At 41.9% G+C, this 25,566-nt stretch overlaps 2 protein-coding genes across 2 annotated transcripts in view; one reads left to right on the top strand and one right to left on the bottom strand.

Annotated features, from left to right (window-relative positions):
- LOC124607248 (nucleoporin Nup37) overlaps positions 1 to 5,822 on the bottom strand; it is a 67,662-nt gene extending 61,840 nt beyond the window's left edge. Inside the window, exon 1 of the mRNA XM_047139524.1 lies at positions 5,487 to 5,822. Coding sequence (XP_046995480.1) covers positions 5,487 to 5,627 — 141 coding nt within the window. The 5' untranslated portion in view covers positions 5,628 to 5,822. The remainder of the gene's footprint in view (positions 1 to 5,486) is intronic.
- Positions 5,823 to 5,938: 116 nt separating this feature from the next.
- The window catches only part of LOC124607247 (exportin-5), a 193,846-nt gene continuing 174,218 nt past the window's right edge, over positions 5,939 to 25,566 (top strand). Inside the window, exon 1 of the mRNA XM_047139523.1 lies at positions 5,939 to 6,155. The gene's annotated coding sequence lies outside the window, so the exon portion shown is untranslated. The remainder of the gene's footprint in view (positions 6,156 to 25,566) is intronic.

Here is a 25,566-nt window from a genome sequence, read left to right on the forward strand (position 1 = left end):
AGCATTTGTTCATGCAAGATTGTCAGTGATGGGAAAGTTATGATTAACTAAAACCTTTATTTAATACCACTTCATCAGCTCCCAACCTGTGACCTTCCAGCCTAACCTAGACCTTAGGTTGTGGCACATGCTGGTGTGTTACAACTAAGATTTTGAACTCACAGTCATTGATTTCACCAACTACCAACTGTCACATTTAGACTTAGCTTAGAGCTGGTGCCCTGGGCAGCTGGCAGAAGTGGAGAAGACTGCTGGCCTCACACCTGAGTGCAAGTGGCTCACAATTTGCAGCATAATTCCCAGAATTGATAAGGATCCTTTACAGGTCTCTGGACTTGCATTATGTGGTGGAGAATTGTAGTATTCTCCTTGAAAGGTCAGGGCTGCACTACATGGAGGAAGCAGCTACTTGGAAAGCAGAGTGCTTGTAGAATGCACATACGTTTTTAAGTCTAAGCAATAATTTGAGGTCCTCTTATGAGCACTCATCATCCGATTGGCAGAGAGAGAAATCATACTGCATATAAAGAAAAGTCACTTCAACTCTCAAAATTTGAACAGTATATTGCCAAAGTGTTCATAAAAAGTTCCGATTTTGCAGCCCTCCAGGAAAGATGTCATGTTCAAATTATTTTCAATCTCAAGATGAAATCCAAAGTAGAATATTTAATGAGGGATGGAAGATAAATCAAAAAGACAGATTAGACACCATAGGAGGGGGTGCACACATTGCAAGTAACAAAAATATTGGGTCTATTGTGGTCGAGACTGATTCTGGCTGTGGAGTTATTTGTACAGGAGTAAACTGTCTAGCTTAACTAAAGTTAATATATCTAAAAACAATGATGATGTGACTTACCAAACGAAAGTGCTGGCATGTTGATAGACACACAAACAAACACAAACATACACACAAAATTCCCCGTAAGATAAGTCTTTCCGCTCCCAGGATTGGAATGACTCCTTACCCTCTCCCTTAAAACCCACATCCTTTCGTCTTTCCCTCTCCTTCCCTCTTTCCTGATGAAACAACCGTTGGTTGCGAAAGCTTGAATTTTGTGTGTGTGTTTGTTTGTGTGTCTACCAACATACCAACGCTTTCGTTTGGTGAGTTACATCATCTTTGTTTTTAGATATATTTTTCCCACGTGGAATGTTTCCCTCTATTATATTCATATCATTAATTTGAACCCAACAATTACGTTTGTTATTGTCACCGTTGCATTTCAAAATCTATTCTGTCATCTTATTTTCTCTTAACGAAAGTTAATTATGATATAACAACAAAAACAATTAATTTTTGACAAAATTATCTACCTCTATTCCTAGAACTCTCCAGTCCTTTTCCTACACTGCTCTTTCTTCCCCTTCAACCTTTCTGCCTGAAGAAGGTATTCTGAGGTTGCTTTATCTATCCAACTAAATTATTTTGTCAAAAGTTAATTATGAGATATTTTTACTGACCACCCAATTCTGACAAACAGTTGTAGTATCATTCACAGAAAGTGTAGTGTAGAAGTATCTTGATCATGGCGTACTAGTTGGCGAAGACTTTACCTACTGATTATAGATTGGGGCACCTACGCATTCATTCCAGGTGCCACAGACAGACAGTCTTGTGAAGTAATTCTGACATGTTTTCTAAAACTCTCTTGAGCAGCCAGTTCAACAAATTAGACACAATGGAAATATTTTAGACATTGTAGCTACAAACAACCTGGGCTTATTGACAGTGTGAGCAGAGAGACAGGGATTAATGACCACATTATAACAGCAATAATGTTTACTAAAGTTAATAAATCCATCAAGAAGTCTACGCGAGTATTTATGTTGGAAAGAGCAGATGCACAGTTGTTAGCATCATGCTAGCTTAGGTATCTGAATGTATATAATTTCATCGCAATCCAATGGTTGTAGAGGAAAGTTTAAACTAACTGTAAATTGTGCAGTGGAGAAGTATGTGCTGAGAAAGTGGATTACGGATAGAAAAGACCCACTGTGGTTTAACAACAAAATTTGGAAAATGCTGAGGAAGCAGAGACTGTCGGAGTCTCTGTTAAAAAAAGAATGGTGAAAAGTTGACAGACAAAAGTTAGTAGAAATTCATGTGTCTATAAAGAGATTGATGTATGTAGCATACAACTTCCCATTCATATCTTGGCAAAAAACCTTGCCTAGAACTTGAGGAAATGTACAATCACCAAGTGGGTGGAAGACTTCTATCCAGTCGCTCATCGACTAGTCCAGTGTGGCAACAGAAGATAGCAAAAGCAAAGTTGAAGTTATAAATTTCACATTTAAAAAAAATCATTCATGCAGCAGGACTGCACCAACTTACCACTGTTTGACTCAAACAGACTCCTTTTTGGGTTACATAGACATTAAGAAGAAACTAAAAGAGGTGGAAGAGAAAAAAAAAAAAAAGTTTCCCGGTCCGGACAGAATAATAATTCGGTTTTACAGAGAGTAGTCTCTGGCAATGGCCCCTTATCTTGTACTTATCATGCGTGTCTCACGCAGAACACGCTCCCATGCGACTGGAAAAAAGTGCAGGTGACTTTTTAAAGAACCTGCAAAATTATACAACATTATCCATAACATTGGTTTGCTGCAGACTTCTAACATATTCTCAGTTCAAATATAACGCAATTCCTTGAGGCAGAAAAGCTTCTGCCACAAATCAACATAATTTAAAAAGAATCGCTCATGTGAGTCTCGGCCTGCCCTTTTCTCTCATGATATCCCGTGAACCACGAATAAAGGACAACAAGCAAATTCCATATTTCTAGATTTCTGGAAAGAATTTGACACAGTGCTCCACTGCAGATAGTTGTCCTTGATGTTGAGTGTTCATCAGAGACAACAGTATCACCATGAGTGAGCCACGGAAATGTGATGAGACTGCTCTTGTTCTTTGTATATATAAACAATCTGACAGATAGGGTGACCTGCTATCTGCGACGGTTTGCTGATAATGGTGCAGTGTACAGGACAGTGCCTTCTCTGAGTAACTATAGGAGGATACAAGATGATTTATACAGAATTTCGGTTTGACATGATGAAAGCAACTTGCTCCAAATGTAGAAAAATGTAAGTTGATGCTGGTAGGTAAGTATCAAAACAATCCTATAATGTTCGAAAACAATATTAGTGAGGTGCTGCCTTATGGTCAACTTCGATTTATTGGGAGAATTTTAGGGAAATGTTGCTTGTTGCTCATATGCAAAGGAGACCATTTATAGAACACTTGTGCAACCTGTTCTTGAGTACTTCTCACGAGTCTGGGATCCCCCACCAGATCAGATTAAAGGAGACCGAAGCAATTCAGAGATGTGTAGCTACATTTATTACCAATAGGTTCAATCAAAATGCAATTATTATGACATGCTTTGTGAACTCAAATGGGAATTCCTGGAGAGAAGACTGAGAAGAAGCAGAGAATCAACATTTGAAGTTAACTATGGAATGACTCTACTGCTGCCAACTTACATTTCGTGTAAGGACTGTGAAGACAAAATAAGATTAATTATAGCTCACACGGAAGTATATTTGCGAATGGAACAGGAAGGCTAATGACTAGTTGAGTCAGTATAAGATGATCACTGACAGCTAACAATTGTTGTTTCCAGCATTCAGTTGCATAGGATTAATGGGCACAAGTGAAAACAATAGTCATCCATATAGCTGTGACAATACTGTAGCAGAGCAACAGTGACATTTACAAATTCACATTTTGTGGTTGGTTGAGATAGGTGTACAAAGTTGAAGCACCCAGCCCACTGCAACTGTCAGGAATCAATTTATATGACTCAACTGTAGTAATGGTACTAAGAACCCTCTGCCTTGCACCATATGGTGGCTTGCAGAGTGTGTACATGAAAATTTCTTCTGTGGAGATTGACAAGGGTGCCTTAAACAGCAGTCTTGTGAAACTCAGCTCACTCTATTCATTCACAAGATCCAGGAAGCAGTAGATAGTGGAGCCTGGTTATCATGTTCCATGATTTGCAGAAGGCATTCAATTTAATCAATACAGTCCTGAACCGTCACCTAGTGAGCACAATAAGTGCATATTGATATTGGACTACCTTTGTGACTGGATTGAAAATGTCATACCAAATTGTTCTTGGGGGGGGGGGGGGGGGGGGGAGGAGGAGATGGTGGGGGCATTGCCAGATAAGACAGTGTTTAGGTTATAGTGCAGGGCAATAATGTACAACCATTTGTGTTCACATTACTTGTAAATGATTTAAAGGTTAACGTTGGTGGCTCCATGGGGTTGTTTCAGGCAATGCCGCTGTATGTAAGACTCTCAAACATCGGAAAATTGTAGCCACTCTTGGCGAGAATCTGGGAGTTAACCCACAACATAAGTAAACATTAAGTATAAATAGTCAGAAGTACACATCTTCAACTGATTATACAATGATACCTAAGGATGTGCATCCTGAGAGATTTAAACTGGAACGAACATATACGACTAGTTGTGAAAAGGGAGATGGTAGATTGAAATTCATTGAAAGAATCCTAAAGAAATGCAATTAAGCTTTGTGAAGTTAATGAACAGGACCTTCATTAGATTCTTACTTCTTAGCCTGAGACTCTTGCCAGGTGTGATTCATAGGGTAAAGAAATTTAAAGAAGGGTTGCAAGTTATGTCATGAGTTCACTTGTCATACAAGAGGGCATCTAGAGACATTTATTCAACTCCAGTGACTGACTCATCTAAAGGGTTACTGATGGTCTTCCTGCCCACACAGCATTTACAACTGGCATCATACTAATGACCTTACATGTAAATGAAAAGTACAAAATTGTGGATGTCCCGAGACAGTAAACTGTAGAGCATCCACAGTTTTGTGGCTTTCATTTACGGAGCACAAAGGCTATTTTCATATTAATTTTCCACTCAGCGTGCCAATTCTCTATGCTTGTGCCAGCACAAGCGCAGTCATCAAGTTATTATGGTCAAATAATATCTTCACCACATTAGAGGACGCAATGGTACAGTAAAAAGCTCATCATCATCAAGTTACCCATAAACAAACCCGAGTAAAAAATTAGTACGAAAACATCTTATGGACACCATTACGAAACAATTTATGAATGCAAGTTGGGTACGCATGCAATTTGTGCTATGGTTCTGAACTACCAGTTGGGAAATCAAAAGAATTCTCTGTGCAGATCATAGCGATCCGTTTAAAAAGACAAAAAAGATCTATTTTCTTGTTCTATGCTCGTTAAATTTTACCATTCCATGGAAGTATTTAATTAACAATCGCAGTTTCTTTCTAATGAGGCCGTCGAAGTGAAGCGAATACCGACGTGCATGACAATTTCCTACACCTATCACACACAGTAACTTTACGGAAGTGGTGATACTGAATAGCTAAAATTAAAGACACAACAACCAAGTACAGTCACCGCTTTGGTCATTCCCCATTCTATCAGTCTCATGCGAACTTCTTTTCCGTCCCGTTTCTCACCTGGAATCGTAGTTTGCCGACAGTGATTTTATTTGTGAATGCGATACATAACAGATTCTGTGACCATTCAAATGGTGAAAGCTCGAACCAAAACACTTTATCATCAAACTCGAGCACATGAGTAGCAGACGTATGGTCCATTTTAACTGTAAACACAGTGGTAAACACTAAATTACAAACACACAAAACTGCCGCTCCTAACAAAGTCTTTTAGTGTCAAAGTACGACCTCCGCGGAAGTGAAACAGTGTTGTCATATCTGCTGTGTAAAATTATATCTGCTGTGTAAAATTATCCATTCCAAAATAAATAAATGCTTGTTTTAAAGTATTCAGATACAATCTCACAAATATGATTAGTCATCTCAGCAGCCTGATATGCGTTACGCAGCCTTTTGTTTCGTCGCTTCTGTTGGCAACGGCAGTCAGCAATCATTTCACGCTTCCATTCTCTCGTAGCAGTGATGGCAAATAATATAACTGGAAAGATAGTCGATTTGCCCTGTATACGGCACTTTTGTTTACACGTGCGTGTGATGTTTAGCATATTCGACAGTTTTGGTGCGAAAGTGTAGTTGTGAGTCTACGCGAGATCCATGACATTTATTTGCTTGTTGTTTTATTAGTCGTATTCCCCATTCTTAGACTGTTTTCATTGCAAAAAAAAATACGTAAGTAGCTTTATCGATATTTGTTATTACATTATTTTGCTCGTTTCGGTTTGTGTCTTTGTTTACTAGGTGATATACTGGATTTAAAAATGCTCTTTAACAAAGCTGCAGTGTTTTGTGTCAGATACAAATTAATTTTTGTATTTACCTACTAAATTGACAGTACACATTTTCAACTGTTTCATCATAACAGTGATTGTTTTGCCGGTAGGTCGTTTAAAACTGTACTCTGTTTAAAGAGAGGCACTTTAGTATATTAGCTTAACTATTATTGTGCTGCGATGGTTATAAGGGACGCGACTTTTTCCGTACTTATTTATCTACGTCATCCTGCAGTTAATTGGGAAAATTAGTTTTGTTAGTGGCGGGCATGAAAAGACATCCTGTGAAACTTTACCAAATGCCTTCTCAGAAAACTACTTAGAATAAGTAGTCAGAAACCCTACGCCCGACGGAAATATATTGGGTGTAATGGCCACAAATAGACATGACCACTTTGAGGATCCACATTGAAACTGCTGTCAGTGAGCATGAAGCAGTTGCCAACAACAATAACCAAAGTATGAAGAACAACTAAAGCAAGCAAAAAGATATATATATGTTCAGTAGTGTCATATCTCAGTGAGGAGCTTGAAAATTTCATCACAGAGCAGGAGCACATAGAGGAATTCCGGATTAAGCTTAAAAGAGTTCATAATGGGAGGGAACCTCCATTGTATACAGTCAATGTAAAGAACTTCCAAAGAAATGGAGATTACTGCATAATAGGTGTAAAACAAAGTAGGCCTGGAGATAGAGAGATGCTGCATGAAATGCTTTTAGCGGTCAAGAGAGCAATGAGTGATACCTTCAATGGCTACTGTAGCAGAATCTAGACAAATATTTTACAAAACCCAAAGAAATTTTTGGTCATATGTAAAGACTTTTTAGTGGCACCAAAGTTAGTGCCCACTCCCTAGTGAATGAGACAGGAACTGAAATGAAAGGTAGCAAAGCAAAAGTTGAAATGCTTAGCTCCATTTTAAAATGTCCCTTGACAAAGGAAAACCCAGGAGAATTGTCCCAATTTAATCCTCGTATGATTGAAAAAATGAATTAAATAAGTATTGTCAGTGGTGTTGAGAAACAACTGAAATCATTAAAATTGAACAGAGCTCAAGGTGCTAATGGAATCCCTGTAAGATTCCATATTGAATTTATGGCTGAGTTAGCCCCTCTTCTAACAATAATCTGTCATAGATCCCTCGAACAAAAAACCATCCCCAGTTCTTGGAAAAAGCCACAGGTTACGTATGTCTACAACAAGGGTAGCCGAAGTAATCCAGAAAACTAATGTTCAATATCCTTGACAACAATTCGTTGTAGAATCTTAGAACATATTCTGAGCTCAAACATAATAGAGCATCTTAGAACATATTCTGAGCTCAAACATAATAGGGCATCTTGAACAGAATGACTATCTCAATGCAAACTAGCATGGATTTCAAAAACATCGATCACATGAAACCCAACTCGCAGTTTTCTCATGTGACATACTGAAAGCTTTGGACCAAGGCAGCCAGGTGGATGCAGTATTTCTTGATTTATGAAAAACATTTGACTCGGTACCACACCTACACATATTGTCAAAAGTGCAATCATATGGAGGTGCAAGTGAAATTTGTGACTGAACTGAGGACGTTTTGGGAGAAAGGACACAACATATTATCTTGGGCAGAGAGTCAATGTTAGATGTAGAAGCAACTTTGTGTGTGCCCGAAGGGCATGTGTTGGGACCCTTGCTGGTCCTAATGTATATTAATGACTTTGCAGACAAGATATTAACAGAAAAATCAGGTGATGCAGTTATGTGTGATTAAGTACTGTCTGGAAGAAGTTGCACAAATATTCAGCCAGATCGTGGTAATATTTGACATTGGTGCAAAGACTGACAACTTGCTATTTGTTGAAAACTGATGTTCTGAGCTGGAGGCTGTGCACAAAATATGGATTGACTCTTACATGGAAGGTAACATCACTGAAATTTGTTGTGAGTCTCACAAAGTCAAAAAAACATTGTCTCGTATCTCATCACCACCCAAGGAGATTTCATCAGTTGGGAAAACAAAAATTGAAACCTAATGTAAAATGTATCTTAACATGAACTAGCCATCTGAAGATGTAACCTGTAATGGCGCTATTTAGACAAATAAATAGCATTGTAAAAAAGTGAATGGTTGCTGTTATCTTCTATGTAAGAGTCAACCTATAGTTTGGCAACATGCCATAAATGTTCACAAAATGAAAAAAATGTAGTATCCTTTGGCTATAATATCAGCGAGTCACTGTTGGAATTGGCCTACTCATACAAATACCTGGGTGTAATGTTTTGCAAGGGTATGAAGTGGAATGATCTCATAGGTTCAGTCGTGGGTAAAGCAGATGTTAGACTTTGGTTTATTGGTAGAATACTTCAGAAGTGCAATCAGTCAACAAAGGAGATTGCTTAAAAATCACTCATATGACTGGTTCTAGAATATTGCTCGAGTGTGTGGGATCTGTACCATATAGCATTAACAGGGGATATTGAATGAATACAGAGAAGGGCAGCACAAATGATCACATATTTATAATCCATAGGAGAGTTCCGCAGGGATACTGAAGGAACTCAACTGGAAGACTCTTGAAGATAGACATAAACTATCCCGAGAAAGTCTATTAACAAATTTTCAAGAACTATCTTTAAATTATGACTCAAGGAATATACTACAACCACCTACATATCAGCCGGCCGCTGTGGCTGAGCGCTTCCAGGCGCTTCAGTCTGGAACCGCAATCGCTACGGTTGCAGGTTCGAATCCTGCCTCGGGCATGGATGTGTGTGATATCCTTAGGTTAGTTAGGCTTAAGTAGTTCTAAGTTCTAGGGGCCTGATGACCTCAGATGTTAAGCCCCATAGTGCTCAGCCGGCCAAGGTGGCTGAGTGGTTCTAGGCGCTACAGTCTGGAACCGCGCGACCGCTACGGTCGCAGGTTTGAATCCTGCCTCGGGCATGGATGTGTGTGATGCCCTAGGTTAGTTAGGTTTAAGTAGTTGTAAGTTCTAGGGGACTGATGACCTCAGATGTTAGGTCCCATAGTGCTCAGAGCCATTTGATTTGAACCCATAGTGCTCAGAGCCATTTGAGTCCTACGTATCACTCACATAGGGATCCCGGGGATAGGATTACAATAATTACTGCACACAGGTAGGCGTTCAAACAGTCATTCTTCCCACACTCCATACGTGAATGGAACAGGAAGCAACCGCAATAACTGGTATACGGGGATGTACCCTCTGCCATGCATCTCATGGTGGTTTGCAGATAATAGATGTAGATACCTAAATGTACATCTAGATCTGTACTCTGTAAACAACCTTGAAGTGCATGGCAGAGGGTACATCCCATTTTATCAGTTATTAGGGTTTCTTCCTTTCCATTCATGTGCTGAGTGTGGAAAGAATGATTGTGTGAATGCCTATCTGTTTGCGGTAATTGTTCTAATCATATCCTTAGGATCCTAAATGAGCGATACGTAGGGGTTGTAGTATATTCCTAGAGTCATCATTTAAAGTCAGTTCTTGTAACTCTGTTAATAGACTTTCTTGGGACAGTTTACTTCTATCTTCAAGAGCCTTCCAGTTCAGTTCCTTCAGTATCTCCCACGGGTTAAACAAACCGGTGACCATTTGTGCTGCCCTTCTCTGTATACGTTCAATATCCCCAGTCAGTCCTATCACCGGTCCCATACACTTGAGCAATATTCTAGAACCAGTTGCACGAGTGATTAGGAAACAATCTCCTTTGTAGATTGATTACACTTCCCCAGTATTCTACCAATAAACCGAAGTCGGCCATCTGCTTTACCCATGACAGTCTCTGTGACCATTCCACTATATATCCCCACAAAGTGTTACACCCAGGTATTTGTATGAGTTGGTAAATTGCAGCTGTGGATCGTTGATATTATAGTCATTGATCACTACATTTTTTTCATTTTGTGAAGTCAACAATTTTATATTTCCGAACATTTGAAGCAAATTGCCAATCCTGGGACCACTTTGAAATCTTATCAAGATCTGACAGAATATTTATGCAGCTTCTTTACACACGGTACTTCATTATAGATAACTGTGTCACCAGCAAAAAGCCTGATTTTATTATTAATATTGTCTGCAACGTCATTAATATATGACATGAACAGCAAGTGTCCCAACACACTTCCCTGGGGGACACCCAAAGGTAATTCTACATCTGATAAGTTCAAAATAGAATCTTGTTATACACTTTATGGCTGTTGAACTAGAAATGATTGATGTTACCAGACTGAGTTGAAAATTTAATTCGGAATCTGAACCTTAACTTAGAAACTCCTTTACAGCAGACCTTATTGCATTATGTCATAAGATAATATTGGGAAATATAATATCTTTGATTGTTACAATATACAGATCTCTCACTGTGTAAATCGAAAATTTTAATGAAAAGTTGTGTGATTTATTGTACTGCCTCTCTGACAGAAAGAAGTGGTTATTTATTTCTGGTGATTTTAACATTAATTTTCTGAAAGTAAGGAAAAGTGGTTTAAATGTGCTGTTAGCCATTTATAATTTAGTATCAGTCATAAATTTACTTACTTAAGTTGCTCAAGGTAGTTGTAGCCTTATAGGTAATGTATTCCTACAACAAGCAGAAGTTAAAGAAACACATGCCTATCCTGTGATAAATGGTTTGTCAGATTATGATGCACATTAAATACATTACATGACTTGGCTTCATGGTTCAGATACACTCAAAGAACACAGTGTAGCTGATTAATGACTAAACAACTGAAGATTTTTAAGAACTTAAAAAATGTTGGTGTAATGTTAGTTCTAAATACAACATAGTTTGTAATGAGTGCATATCAGTTTCTGAAAGTAGTTTTCCTAAATGGTAATCAAATGTAATAATGGGAAGTCATGCTCTCGGGGAAGCTTTAAACTTCCAGGGCACATCCCTGTGTGGTGCTTTGAAGAATGCTCATCAGCAGCTCCTTGCTGTTGAAGGTTGGGAGAGAAGTAAAACACCTCCTGTGGACCAAAAAGGTTGGAGAAAGAACTCTGTTATGCCAAGTCCAGCAAGCTTGTAGTGTATAAAATTCATGTTTCAAACATAAAACAAGTGTGGAAGATGGCCCAGCTATTTCCAAGGCCTAAGACGTGGTACATTGAACATATGGACACCGACAGGGAAGGCGGAGGAATGAACGTAGAGAGGATATTCTAGAACTGTCAGAAACTAGGTGTGCAGGTAGTGGAAGAAGGGAATTAAGGACTGGATATAGGATTTACTGAAGTGGGAAGAGGAAGAAGGAGAGAAGAGTACAAGGGGGCTTATGGGAATAAATGACAGGATAATGGAGGTCAGAGTAAAAGTGAAAGGGAAGGATATGGAAATTCTGCAAATATATGCACCACAAGTTGGATGTTCTGGCAAAGGGGAGGAAGACTTTGAAGAGAAAATGCAGAGACAACCAACCAGACAGAATATCATGACAATGAGAGACCTAGATGTACACACGAGCAAGAAAACAGAAGGACTTGAGGAAGTGTCGGGAGTGGAAGGAGAATCAAGGAAGTACAAAAATTGTCAGACTTTTGCAAAGGGAATGGACTAGCAATAGGCAACACCTGAAGTAAGAAGAAGGAAAGTTATAAAACAATATGGTACAACCACAATTTGTTGAGTAAATCTGCACTAGACATACAAAATATGTGACTAGAACACTCACAGATGTGGAGGCAGTGATTTCTGAATCCGTAGATAGCGGTCGCCCTATTTTAGTAGTAATGGTTAGAGGTGTTAAAGAGTAAAAGGGCACAGAAAGGCGGGAAAGAAGATTAAGAGTGTGGAAGTTGAAAGAACAGAAATGCAAAGAAGAATTTTGGAAAATGGTAAAGAACAATGTACCAAGAAAAGAAGAGAGTCATTAGAGTCTGAAGAATGAGGAAAGTTCAAAACAACAATGGTGGAAACAGCAGAACTAGTGCACAGAAGAACCAGTGATAAGAAAATGTGAAAAGAAACACATTGGTGGAATTGTAGAGTAAGAGAAGAAGTTGCAAAGAAAAACAAAGCATTCAGCATACAGTTTCAGGAGAAAACAGAGGTGATGAGGCCTGCCAGCACTGTTCGCATGGAGTGGATCTGTCAGGTTATGAGAATAGTATGGAAAGAAAGGAGAGACTAGAGAAAGGGAATCATAGAGCCAGTCTCTAAGAAAGGTTGCAGGAAAATGTGTTAAAATTATAGGGGAGTTGCTTTGATGTCATACTGCTGAGGTATTTGAAAAGATTCTGGGAAAGTGTGTATTGAAGGTAGTAGTACAGGTATACCGAGAGAGGAACAAGATGGGTTTAGACCAGGAAGGTTGGCAGTGAATCTAATTTTTAGTGTAAGGCAGCTCCAAAGAGAGAGACTGCGAATATGGTAAGGAATTAGTAATGGTGTTTCTGGACATTGAGAAGGTGTATGATAGTGCGAAAAGAAGGAAGATCTCAGAAACCCTTCATAATAGGGTAATTGGGAGGCAGACTATAAGAAACATAGCTTAGGAAGTGTATTGAGGAAGTGTGAATTGTGTGAAAGTGGGAGGGGAGAATACAGACTTGTGTGAACAGAAAATTTTTTTGGAGCAAGGTAGTATGGACCTTTGGTGCAGAGCCAAGCGGAGGGTCTGAATCAGAGGCTGAGACGGTTCTGCGACCGTGTGGGCTGCAGATTCCTTGACTTGCGCCATAGGGTGGTGGGGTTTCGAGTTCCGCTGGATAAGTCAGGAGTCCACTACACGCAGCAGGCGGCTACACGGGTAGCAGGGGTTGTGTGGCGTGGACTGGGCGGTTTTTTAGGTTAGATGGCCTCGGGCAAGTACAGAAACGGCAACAGCCTCAAAGGGTGCGGCGCACAGTCAGTACATGCGGGGACCTAGCAGCAATCGGTATTGTAATTGTAAACTGTTGAAGCTGCATTGGTAAAGTACCGGAACTTCAAGCGCTGATAGAAAGCACCAAAGCTGAAATCGTTATAGGTACGGAAAGCTGGCTGAAGCCGAAGATAAATTCTGCCGAAATTTTTACAAAGGCACAGACGGTGTTTAGAAAGGATAGATTGCACGCAACCAGCGGTGGCGTGTTTGTCGCTGTTAGTAGTAGTTTATCCTGTAGTGAAGTAGAAGTGGATAGTTCCTGTGACTTATTATGGGTGGAGGTTACACTCAACAACCGAGCTAGGTTAATAATTGGCTCCTTTTACCGACCTCCCGACTCAGCAGCATTAGTGGCAGAACAACTAAGAAAAAATCTGGAATACATTTCACATAAATTTTCTCAGCATGTTATAGTCTTAGGTGGAGATTTCAATTTACCAGATATAGACTGGGACACTCAGATGTTAAGGACGGGTGGTAGGGACAGAGCATCGAGTGACATTATACTGATTGCGCCATCCCAAAATTACCTCGAGCAATTAAACAGAGAACCGACTCGTGGAGATAATGTCTTGGACCTACTGATAACAAACAGACCCGAACTTTTCGACTCTGTAAGCGCAGAACAGGGAATCAGTGATCATAAGGCTGTTGCAGCATCCCTGAATATGGAAGTAAATAGGAATATAAAAGAAGGGAGGAAGGTGGATCTGTTTAGCAAGAGTAATAGAAGGCAGATTTCAGACTACCTAACAGATCAAAACGAAAATTTCTGTTCCGACACTGACAATGTTGAGTGTTTATGGAAAAAGTTCAAGGCAATCGTAAAATGCGTTTTAGACAGGTACATGCCGAGTAAAACTGTGAGGGATGGGAAAAACCCACCGTGGTTCAACAACAAAGTTAGGAAACTACTGCGAAAGCAAAGAGAGCTTCACTGCAAGTTTAAACGCAGCCAAAACCTCTCAGACAAACAGAAGCTAAACGATGTCAAAGTTAGCGTAAGGAGGGCTATGCGTGAAGTGTTCAGTGAATTCGAAAGTAAAATTCTATGTACCGACTTGACAGAAAATCTTAGGAAGTTCTAGTCTTACGTTAAATCAGTAAGTGGCTTGAAACAGCATATCCAGACACTCCGGGATGATGATGGCATTGAAACAGAGGGTGACACACGTAAAGCTGAAATACTAAACACCTTTACCCAAAGCTGTTTCATAGAGGAAGACCGCACTGCAGTTCCTTCTCTAAATCCTCGCACAAATGAAGAAATGGCTGACATCGAAATAAGTGTCCAAGGGATAGAAAAGCAACTGGAATCACTCAGCAGAGGAAAGTCCACTGGACCTGATGGGATACCAATTCGATTGTACACAGAGTACGCGAAAGAACTTGCCCCCCCTTCTAAGAGCCGTGTACCGCAAGTCTCTAGAGGAACGGAAGGTTCCAAATGATTGGAAAAGAGCACAGGTAGTCCCAGTCTTCAAGAAGGGTCGTCGAGCAGATGCGCAAAACTATAGACCTATATCTCTGACGTCGATCTGTTGTAGAATTTTAGAACATGTTTTTTGCTCACGTATCATGTCGTTTCTGGAAAGCCAGGATCTAATCTGTAGGAATCAACATGGATTCTGGAAACAGCGATCGTGTGAGACCCAACTCGCTTTATTTGTTCATGAGACCCAGAAAATATTAGATACAGGCTCCCAGGTAGATGCTATTTTCCTTGACTTCCGGAGGGTGTTCGATACATTTCCGCACTGTCGCCTGATAAACAAAGTAAGAGCCTACGGAATATCAGACCAGCTGTGTGGCTGGATTGAAGAGTTTTTACCAAACAGAACACAGCATGTTGTTCTCAATAAGGAGACGTCTACAGACATTAAAGTAACCTCTGGCGTGCCACAGGGGAGTGTTATGGGACAATTGCTTTTCACAATATATATATATAAATGACCTGGTAGATAGTGTTGGGAGTTCCATGCGGTTTTTCGCAGATGTTGCTGTAGTATACAGAGAAGTTGCAGCATTACACAATTGCAGCGAAATGCAGGAAGATCTGCAGCGGATAGGCACTTGGTGCAGGGAGTGGCAACTGACCCTTAACATAGACAAATGTCGCGCGTTTCGTCACAGGGTTATTTGGTAAGCGTGATAGCGCTATGGAGATGTTTAGCAAACTCCAGTGGCAGACTCTGCAAGAAGCGCTCTGCATCGCGATGTAGCTTGCTGTCCAGGTTTCTAGAGAGTGCGTTTCTGGATGAGGTATCGAGGATATTACTTCCCCCTACTTATACCTCCCGGGGAGATCACGAATGTAAAATTAGAGAGATTCGAGCGCGCACAGAGGCTTTCCGGCAGTCGTTCTTCCCGCGAACTATACGTGACTGGAACCGGAAAGGGAGGTAATGACAGTGGCACGTAAAGTGCCCTCCGCCACACACCGTTGGGTGGCTTGCGGACTATAAATGTAGATAGATGTGTAGATGTGGATGTAGTGCACTATACTCTTTACTTTTCATTGCTATTGTGGATGAGATATGACAGGACTGGCAGTGCAAATAGAAGATAAAAGTATCAAAGCAGTGATGTTTGCAGTTGATTTAATGATGTCACGGAATTATAGGAGAGCTGCAAGAAAAGCCAAATGTGTGGAAGTTGCGGTATGGTATGATTGAAATTAGCCTAAATGCAAATAAGTGTGGAGCGATGATAACAGTGAGGAATAAGAGGAGAGTAGCAGTGATTATAAGTATAAGAAGGCAAGCACTAAAGATAGTGGAATGTTTCAAATACCTGTGGAGCATAATAGAAGACATTGAAAGGAATAATGATGATGAGATTACTGAAATGGGAAGGCAAGTCCATGATTCCCTGCAATGTGCAAGAAGTGTGCTATGGAACAAGGACATACCACCCAAAAAGAAGCAGTTGTTATACCAAGCATATTATGCTTCACTGCTAACATGTACATCAGAAATGTGGGTAATGAAGAAAAGGCTTGAGCAGGATATAGGCTGATGAGATGAAGTTTCAAAGAAGCAGAACGTACTTACCAAAATGGATAGAGTAAGGAAAGAATTATGGAGAGAACTAGTGAAAGATGAGCCGTTGCAAGAGATCATAGAAAAGACAAGATAAGATGGTAAGAGCATGTTAAAAGACTGAAAGTTGGCAGGATACAGACAGGCCCATGAAATAACTATAGGAGGCAAGAGACATAGAGGAAGATAGAGACATAGATGGATTGTTGGGATGATGATGATATCATCATCATCATCATCATCATCATCATCATCATCATCATCATGAGTGGGAAGTCATTTAAGAAACTTTAGATCACTACAGTTATCAGATTACACTCACCATGAAAAGGGATATGTAAAAAAATAACCAGAACAAGTAATGATCCAGAAATGCTACTGAATTATAAACAGTACTGTAACATATTAAGAAAAGTTTATGCACATCTTGTTTGAAATTTATAGACATCACAATGAAGTAAAGTCAATATGAAATATTGTTAAAAGAAATATGGGAAAAGAAGCCATGCTATAGAATATGACATTATTGCAGGTAAAGAGAATGGGAGCATTTTGAAAGACTGTTGCTGCATGGTAAGCATTTTTAATTAAACTCCAGGCAGGAATATCAACAATATTAGGAAAAGGATAGATTGCTTCTCACTGTAAAGGTGTCACGTTGAACTGCAATCAACTACAATGAAAAGGCTGTTACACATTTAGCTTTTGGTCAAAGCCTTCTTCAGAAAGGAACGCAAGAGCGCGCGCGCACGCACGCACGCACGCACGCACACACACACACACACACACACACACACACACACACACACACACACACACACACACGCGCAAGCAAGCAAGCAAGCACACTTCACACACACGACAACCATCTCCACCAGCTCGAGCCGGAGTGCAGCAGTCATGCTGAGTGGCAACCTGTAGTGGGGCGGGTAAAGGGAAAGATAGGCGGACACATTGACAGAAGGCATCACACAAAGAGGGTGTGAGGATGTGAATAGGGAGGAGGTGAGGGGGCAGAGTGAGTGGAGGGTGTGGAGACTGTAGGTTACTGTAGATTGAAGGCGGATAATTTCAGGAGCAGAGAATGTGTTGCAAGGACAACTCCCATCTTCGCAGTTCAGAAAAGCTGGTGGTGAAGGGGAAGAGTCAGCTGGTTGGTAATCTCACCAATTTAAAATTTGAGCAATGAATGCAGCAGGCTTGGTTTACAATATGGCTGCTTTCATAGGTGGCCCAGCCTTTGATGGGGTAGGATAAACCTGTGACATGACTGGATTAGGAAGTCCGGGTGGGTGGATTGGGCAGGTGTTGCACCTGGGTCTTCCACAGGGATACAATCCTTGTGACAAACGATTGGGACTGGCATAGGATGGACTAAGATGTTGTGGCAGTTGGTTGTGCAAGGAGCAACACTTTAGGAGGGGTGGGAAAAATCTTGCATAGGATGACCCTGATTTCAGGGCATGATGATAGGTAATCAAAGCCCTGACGAAGGATGTGATTCAGCTGTCCCAATCCGGGGCGATGTTGAGTGATGAACAGGGCACTCCATTGTAGCTAGTTCTTGTGGGTGGTGGGAGGGTAGGGGGCATGTGGGGAAATTGCACAAGAGATCTGTTTGCTGCTAAGGTCTGGCGGATAGCTGCCTTCCCTTCCACACAAAAAAATCACTCCCATACAGTCTACCCCATGTGGGTCCAGGGGTTAGAATAGGCCTGAGGTATCCCTGCCTGTCGTAAGATGTGACTAAAAGGAGTTCCCAGCTGGGTGATATTCCTGTTTCCGTCACTCCCCATAAAGTCCTCGGCATGGTCCAGGGGATTATTTTCCACCGCGACTTCCTCTTGCAGTCTGACAACAAACTCCACGCCAATCTAGTACAGCGAGGTGTTCATTGCGTCTGGTGCGTTTACAGGGGACCCAAAGACAACAGGGTTGCTACTGGTGCCTTCATCTTGGTCTTGAGGGTGATACATTGCCTGAAAAGGTCAAGGTGAAGGTTTACTACTGTGATTTTAAACCATATGTCCCTCCCCCTTTGCAGTGCTTTAAGTGCTGGAAATTCAGGTATATGCCTTCCCACTGCACTTCCAGCACCTTATGTCGAGATTGCGGACATCCACTGCATCCAGATACTCCGTGTGCGCCTCCTCCCACTTGTATCAACTGTAGAGAGCAGCTCTCCCCCTGCTCGCCAGACTGCACAGTACTCCAAAATGAGCAGTAAATCATGGAGTACAAGCCCCTGGACAGGTTGACTTACCAAGAGGCTAAATGTAAATTTGAAAGATTACACCCGGTTCGGCTGATGTCCACATATGCTGCAGCTACATTACTATCGCCATTACAAAAGTACCAGTTGTACCACACTCTGTGCCATGAACAGTGGGCCCTCTGGGCCTCCAGAATACATTCGCCCCTTGGTGGTAGGGGGAAAATCTCCTTCCGTCGCTCCCAAAGTACCTACGTCGGGAGCAAGGCCCCACCAAGGCATTCGCTAGCTTATCAAAAGACGGAAGCGGTAATGTTGGGAGAGGTATGTCTCGACCATTGAGTGCCATATGTCACCTTCCCAAGTCTGGACGAAGGTCAGACGTGTTTGTGAATACCAGACCCGACAGGTGTCACTGGCATTAACATCAATGACATGCTATCTACCGACGCAAACGCAATTGCTGAGCACTGTGCTCGAGCGTCCGTGTCAGAGAATTATCACCCAGCATTTTGCACCCTCAAACGGCGGATGGAAAGCAAAGCCCTCTCGTTCATTGAACGTCACAGTGAACCCTACAGTGCTCCATTTACAGAGTGGGAGCTCCTCAGAATCCTTGCACATTGCCCCGACACAGCTCCTGGGCCAGATCGGATCCACAGTCAGATGCTCAAACATCTCTCATCCGACTACAAGCAACATCTCGTCATCTTCAACCGGATCTGGTGTGATGGTGTCTTTCCATCACAATGGTGAGAGAGCACTATCATTCCAGTGCTGAAACCCGGCAAATACCCACTTGATGTGGATAGCTATCAGCCTCACCAAAATTCTTTGTAAGCTGTTAGATAGTATGGTAAGTCGGCAGTTGTGTTGGGGTCCTGGAGTTGCGTGGCGTACTGGCTACGTGCCAGGGCGGATTCTGCCGTGGTCGCTCTACTACTGATAATCTAGTTTCCCTCGAGTCTGCTGTCCAGATGCCATCACCTGGTTGCTGTATTTTTTTAATTTACAAAAAGCTTACAACATGACCTGGTGACATCATATCCTGCCACATTATATGAGTTGGGTCTGTGGGGCCCACACCCGATTTTTATCCAAAATTTCCTGTTGCTCCGTACTTTCCGTGTACAAGTTGGTGCCTCCCATAGTTCCCCAATATCCAGGAGAAAGGGAGCCTTCCACAAAGTGCAGTCATGATCTCTAGCCCACGGCTTCAAGTTTTCAGCTGCGAAGTCGTGTATCATGCACTTCTGTCGGTGTCGTACCATTAATCCAGAACCAGAACTTTACCTTAATGACGATCCATTCACTGTAGTGGAGACATATAGATTCTTAGGATTGGTTTTCGACACCCGATTGACATGGCTTCCTCATCTGCGTCAGCTGAAGAGGAAGTGCTGGCAGCACCTCAGTGCCCTGTGCTGCCTGAGCAACACCAATTGAGGTCCAGATCGCTCTACACTGCTGCAGCTCTACAGAGCCCTTGTTCAATCCCACGTTGACTATGGGAGTCTGATTTATGGTTCGTCAGCACCCTCAGCGTTGTGTTTACTCGACCCAGTGCACCACTGTGGTGTTAGACTGGCAACGGTAGTTTTTAGGACAAGTCTGGTGACCAGCATCCTGGTGGAGACCAGAGTCCCTCCATTGAAGGTTAGGCGTGCACAACTGCTCGCCAGTTACATTGCGCACATTCATAGTTCTCTTGAGCATCCGAATTATAGTCTCCTTTTCCCACCCATGGCGGTTCATCTCCTGCATCAGAGGCCCAGGTCAGGGCTTATGATTGCAGTTTGCATCCGATCTCGTCTGTCTGTAGTGGAGTCCTTGCCTTTACCACCTATACTAGAGGTCCATTCACGTACACCTAAATGGTGTACACCCAGGCCGAAGCTTCACCTGGACCTTTCACATGGTCCTAAGGATTCAATTAATGCTGCAGCTCTCTGCTGTAACTTCCTCTCGATTCTTGGGATGTACCGGGACCATGAAGTGGTTTACACTGACGGCTCGATGGCTGATGGTCATGTTGGCTTCACGTATGTTCATGGAGGACATATTGAACAGCACTCCTTTCCATATGGCTGCAGTGTTTTCACTGAAGAGCTGGCAGCCATTTCTCGTGCTCTTGAGCACATCGGTTCATGCCCTGGCGAGTTGTTTCTTCTCTGTACTGACTCCTTGAGCAGTCTACGGCTATCGACCAGTGCTAACCCTGCCATCCTTTGGTAGCATCCATCCAGGAGTCCATCTATGACCTGGCATGGTCCAGTCATTCCATGGTGTTTGTGTGGACCCCAGGCCACGTCGGAATCCCAGAAATAAACTTGGCGACAGGCGGGCCAAACAGGCTACATGGTTACCACTTCTGGAGAATCGCATCCCTGTAACTGACCTGCAATCATTATTATACCACACAGTTTTCAGCTTTGGGAGATGGAATGGCATAATCTCATTATGCACAACAAATTGCATGCCGTTAAGGTGATTATGAATGTGTGGAAGTCCTACATGCGGGCCTCTTGCAGGGACTCTGTAGTTCTCTGCCGGCTCTGCATTGGCCATATGTGGCTAACACGTGACTACCTCCTCCATCGTGAGGACCCACCTAGGTGTCTGTGGCTTGCATATGATTGTCGTCCACATCTTACTGGACTGCCCACCTTTAGCGCCTCTGCGGCAGATTTTTAACCTTCCCAGCACCCTACCTTCGGTGTTGCGCAACAATGCCCAACAGCAGATTTAGTTTTACGTTTTATTCGTGAGGTGGGTTTTTATCGTACCATCTAACAGTGGGCATTTAGCCTTCTGTCCAAGGCCGCCGCCCTCCCTCCATTTTAACTCTGTCTTACTTTCTTTGCATTTGTTTGTCTTGGTGGTTGTCTTTTCCCTACATGTGTTCATCTCGTCTTGTCTGTTTGGGGAGGACATTTTAATGTGTTGCTGAGTGGCTGGTTCATCTTTTTTTATTATTGTGATCAACCTGCCCAGACATTCTTCTCTATGGTTTTAATACCTTCTTTTACTTTTCCTTGTGGTGTGTGTTTTCCATGTTTCCTGTTTGTTCCATTCGTTTTCTTTTTTGGTGTTGTTCCCCATTTTTCCCCCTTTTACTTTCCCAAACGTATTTTGAGTGTTTTTGTACCTTGAGTCTTGCTTGCGTCAGGAAAAATGGACTGATGACCCTGTAGTTTGGTCCCTTTATACCCCAAACCAACCAACCATCCCATACAGTCTGACCACCTGGGGACAGCATCTGCAGTGACTAGGAATCCTTGCCCATTAAGCTGCTGGTCCCACCAAGGCCTCCACAGATAGGCACTATTCCCTAGACACAGTTCACAGACAGATCTTTTGTGCCATTTCCCCTATCATCCCACCACCTCCAAGAACCAGCTACAAAGGAATGGCACCTTTTGTCACCTAGTACCACCACGGACTGGATCAGCTGAACCACATCTTTCATCAGGGCCTTGATTACCTATCATCCTGTCCTGAAATTAGGACCATCCTATACCTGGACCATTCCTACTCCTCCTAAAGTGGTATTCTGTCCCCTACCCAACCTTTACAACATTCTAATTCATCCCTACGTCACTCCCAATCCCACCCCTTTGTCATAAGGATGATATCCATGTGGAAGACCCAGATGCATGACCTGCCCAATACACCTACCAAATACTTACTATTCTAGTCCTGCTCCATCTACCCTATCAGAGGCTGGGCCACCCTTGAAAGCAGCAATGGGAGTGTACCCGTGCTGCTGCAGTCACTGCACAGCCTTCAATATTTGTCCACCCCTTCTGTCCAAATTACGTGTTGGCCACTGCCAATGCACCTGCCCATCTTTCTCCTTCCCCGCTCCTCCGCTTTTCTGCTTCCCCCCGCCTCCCCCCCTCCCCCCCCCCCCCTCCCAGCCTTCCGAGGCTGCACCTGACAGCCTTGTCATGGCACCCTCCAGTCCCTGCATACTCCACCAGATGGCGCTCTTCTCTCCCCCTGCCTATACCCTGCTATCCCGCTCCCTTTTGTACCCCACTCCATACTGCTGCTCAGCGTGACTGTTGCATTCCGGTCTGAGCTGCCAGAGATATCAGTTATGTGTGCATGAGGTGTGCTTGCTAGTATGAATGTGTGTGTGTGTGTGTGTGTGTGTGTGTGTGTGTGTGTTTTCTTTTCTTTTTTTCTCCTGAAGAAGGCTATGGCCAAAACCTAAATGCATGACAGTCATTGCATTGTGCTTCTATGCAATTCAGTGTTATCTTTATGGTAAGTAACAAACTGTCCTCTTCCTAATACACTAGACTCTCGCTAATCTGGCCCTCAGTAGTCTGGCCTCTCAGTAATAGGGCGCACATCCAAAAACACATGCACAATGAATTATCGTGCGCAACAATGCTTAGTTAAACAATGCTTTATATACTGTATTTGAAATTGTATCTTTCTTTACAGTCCAGAATCATGTCTTCTAAAAGGAACCTCGTTACGCCAGACCTCATGTAGAAACTCAAAAGTTTAGATAAGTTAAATCAGTGTTCTTCGCAGAAAGCCATTGCTGCTGAGTTCAATGTTGGATGAGCAACTATTTAAGACATCAAAAAGAAAGAAGAAGGTTTTGCAAAAGAGTGAGAATGAAGAACTGGACGTAGCTGTTTATAGATGATTCGTACAACAAAGTAGTAAAGGAATTCCAAGTCAGTGACCTGATTATAAAGGAAAAAGCAGCGGCATTTAACAAACAACTTGGCGGTAGTAACTTGTTTGCAGTGAGCGAAGGTTGGCTATCTGGAAAAAACAACGTGGCATTCGGCAGATGACAGTCACTGGGGAAAGCCGTTCAGCTAACAATAGGGATGCTGATGAGTTTGTAAGCAAGATATAGGAGATAATAGAGGAAGAAGATTTAACTGCTGATGCCTTGTATATTGCTGATGAAACAGGACTCTTTTACAAGATGCTTCCTTCAAAAATATTAGCTGCCAAGAACAAGAAGGAAGCGCATGGTTACAAGCAACATGAACAGCGTGTAACATTAATAGCATGTTCTAATGCAAATGGGACTCACAAACTACCATTTGTGGTGATTGCGAAGTCCCAACATCCATGTTGTTTTCAGCACACTGACATAAATACTCTACCAAAGCAGTATTGCACTCAGAAGAAAGCACAGGTGGACAGACAAATAATCTCTTGGTGGTTCCATGAAACGTGTGTACCAGCAGTGAGAAAAGAGCTAAACAAGGAAAAGCTTCCACTGAAAGCTATCCTTATAATTGACAATGCTCCCAGTCATCCTTCAGCTGTTTCTCTAAAGTCCGATGGTATACATGTATAAGCACTCTTTCTCCCACCTGACGTGACAGCCCCAATTCAGTCCATGGACCAGGGAATTTTGGAATCAATTAAATGTCATTATCGACATTCACTTCTCTCTCGTTGCTGAACAAAAGTGAAAATGACTCTATCAAGACTATGCTGAAGGCATGGAAAGCAATTAACATATGTGATGATGTTTTCCAAGCAGCCGAAGCATGGGATAAAGTGGAGAGCGCTACCATAATGAAGAGCTGGAGAAAATTGTGACCATCCATTGATGCCGAGTTGGATCCAGTAGTGAGTGACAGCGATGAGCCTGTCAATTCGGAATTATCAATTACTTTGTACAGTGGCATATTCCACAACCATCCAGGAGGAGAAGAAATTGATGATGAAGATGTCACGAAGTGGCTGAATGAGGAAAACTGTGATACGGACTAAACTTTAACAGATGATGAAATTATCAAAAGCATGCAAGAAAGTAATGATGAAAATGATGAAGAAGGGGACACAGGAGGAGACAGCATGAAGATTTCTCATACTGCTGGTGCTGAAACTGCCAACGGGGTACATTACGCAACAACCAGATACATGCAGTACCGATGTAATGCTTGCGAAGCAGTTGCGTGATAAAGCGTATCACCATTGCGTGTCATCATTGTGACAGTTAAAAATTTGGGACACGTTTCATAGTGAGTGATACGACACAGTGTACATTTAAGGACTAAGTTTTCTTTTAAAATTAATGTATTTTTGGATTTAATAAATTATATTCTCTGTGTTTTAAAATTGTATCCTTCGGTTTAATAAAGTACAGTACACCATATCCCCTGTCTTTTCAAAATAAATAAAAAACAAAATAAGTAAATAAAACAAATTTCAGACACTCAATAATCCGGAATTTCCATTAATCCGGCACCCGTATGTGCCAGGAATGGCCAGATTAGTGAAAGTCTAGTGTATTATAGACATTTTTAATTATTTCGTTTGAAAAATAGGTGAAAAATTACTGCAAACAGTTCACAATATAAAGCAGTACATTACATTGAAAGAAGCAATACAAAGGACATTAAGTGAAATAAAAATTAATCTCACATCCCCCATCTGAAATAAGGAAGGTCATGACTTCTGTAAAAAGTAAAAATTCATAAAGGATGGATAATATCTGTGATTATACACCGAAAAGAAGTCACTCTATAATATTTAATGTTCTTGGTCACTTACGTCAAAAAAGTCAAAGTAGGTTCCTTACTCAGGAAATGAGTGCAGGGGAGCAGAGCCATGAATTCTGCATTGCTGCTGTTTGAAAAGTCTTAGTAGAGGTGGTGTGTTGTTGCCTTCCTCCAAACTGTTATGAATCGTCATATATAAAACTGTGTCATATGGAAGGCTGTGACGAGCGCATGTACTGGGTAGTGCTGGGTTTGTGTTGTTGTAGATGAAAGGAAGTGAGAGGGTTAAAACTGGTGCTGACATGTAGCCTACTCCTTTTGTGCAGCACCTAGATGGTGGCTGAACTTAATATCTTCATCCAATGGGCAAATTACCATCAACAGTGTTACATGCCCTCACTTCATGAGACTGTGCAGATATGTTTGGAATTTTACCAAGGACATTGTTGCAAAAACTGATGATTGAGACCTTTACATCGCCACCTCTGCCCCCCTTACCGGCCAGATAACTGGAACTGGAAAATCACGATTCGGAATAGGTTACCTTGGAGTCAAGCACCTCCTGCTCAGGTGTGCTTTTCCAACCTTGGCTGTGGAGACAGGCAGTTACTTACGTAATGCATCATTAATTCAGGGTCTTTCCCTAACAGATTAAAATATGCCATTGTTAGTCTTCTCTGT

Source organism: Schistocerca americana, chromosome 3 (assembly GCF_021461395.2).
Source record: "Schistocerca americana isolate TAMUIC-IGC-003095 chromosome 3, iqSchAmer2.1, whole genome shotgun sequence".
In the NCBI taxonomy this organism is placed as follows: domain Eukaryota; kingdom Metazoa; phylum Arthropoda; class Insecta; order Orthoptera; family Acrididae; genus Schistocerca; species Schistocerca americana.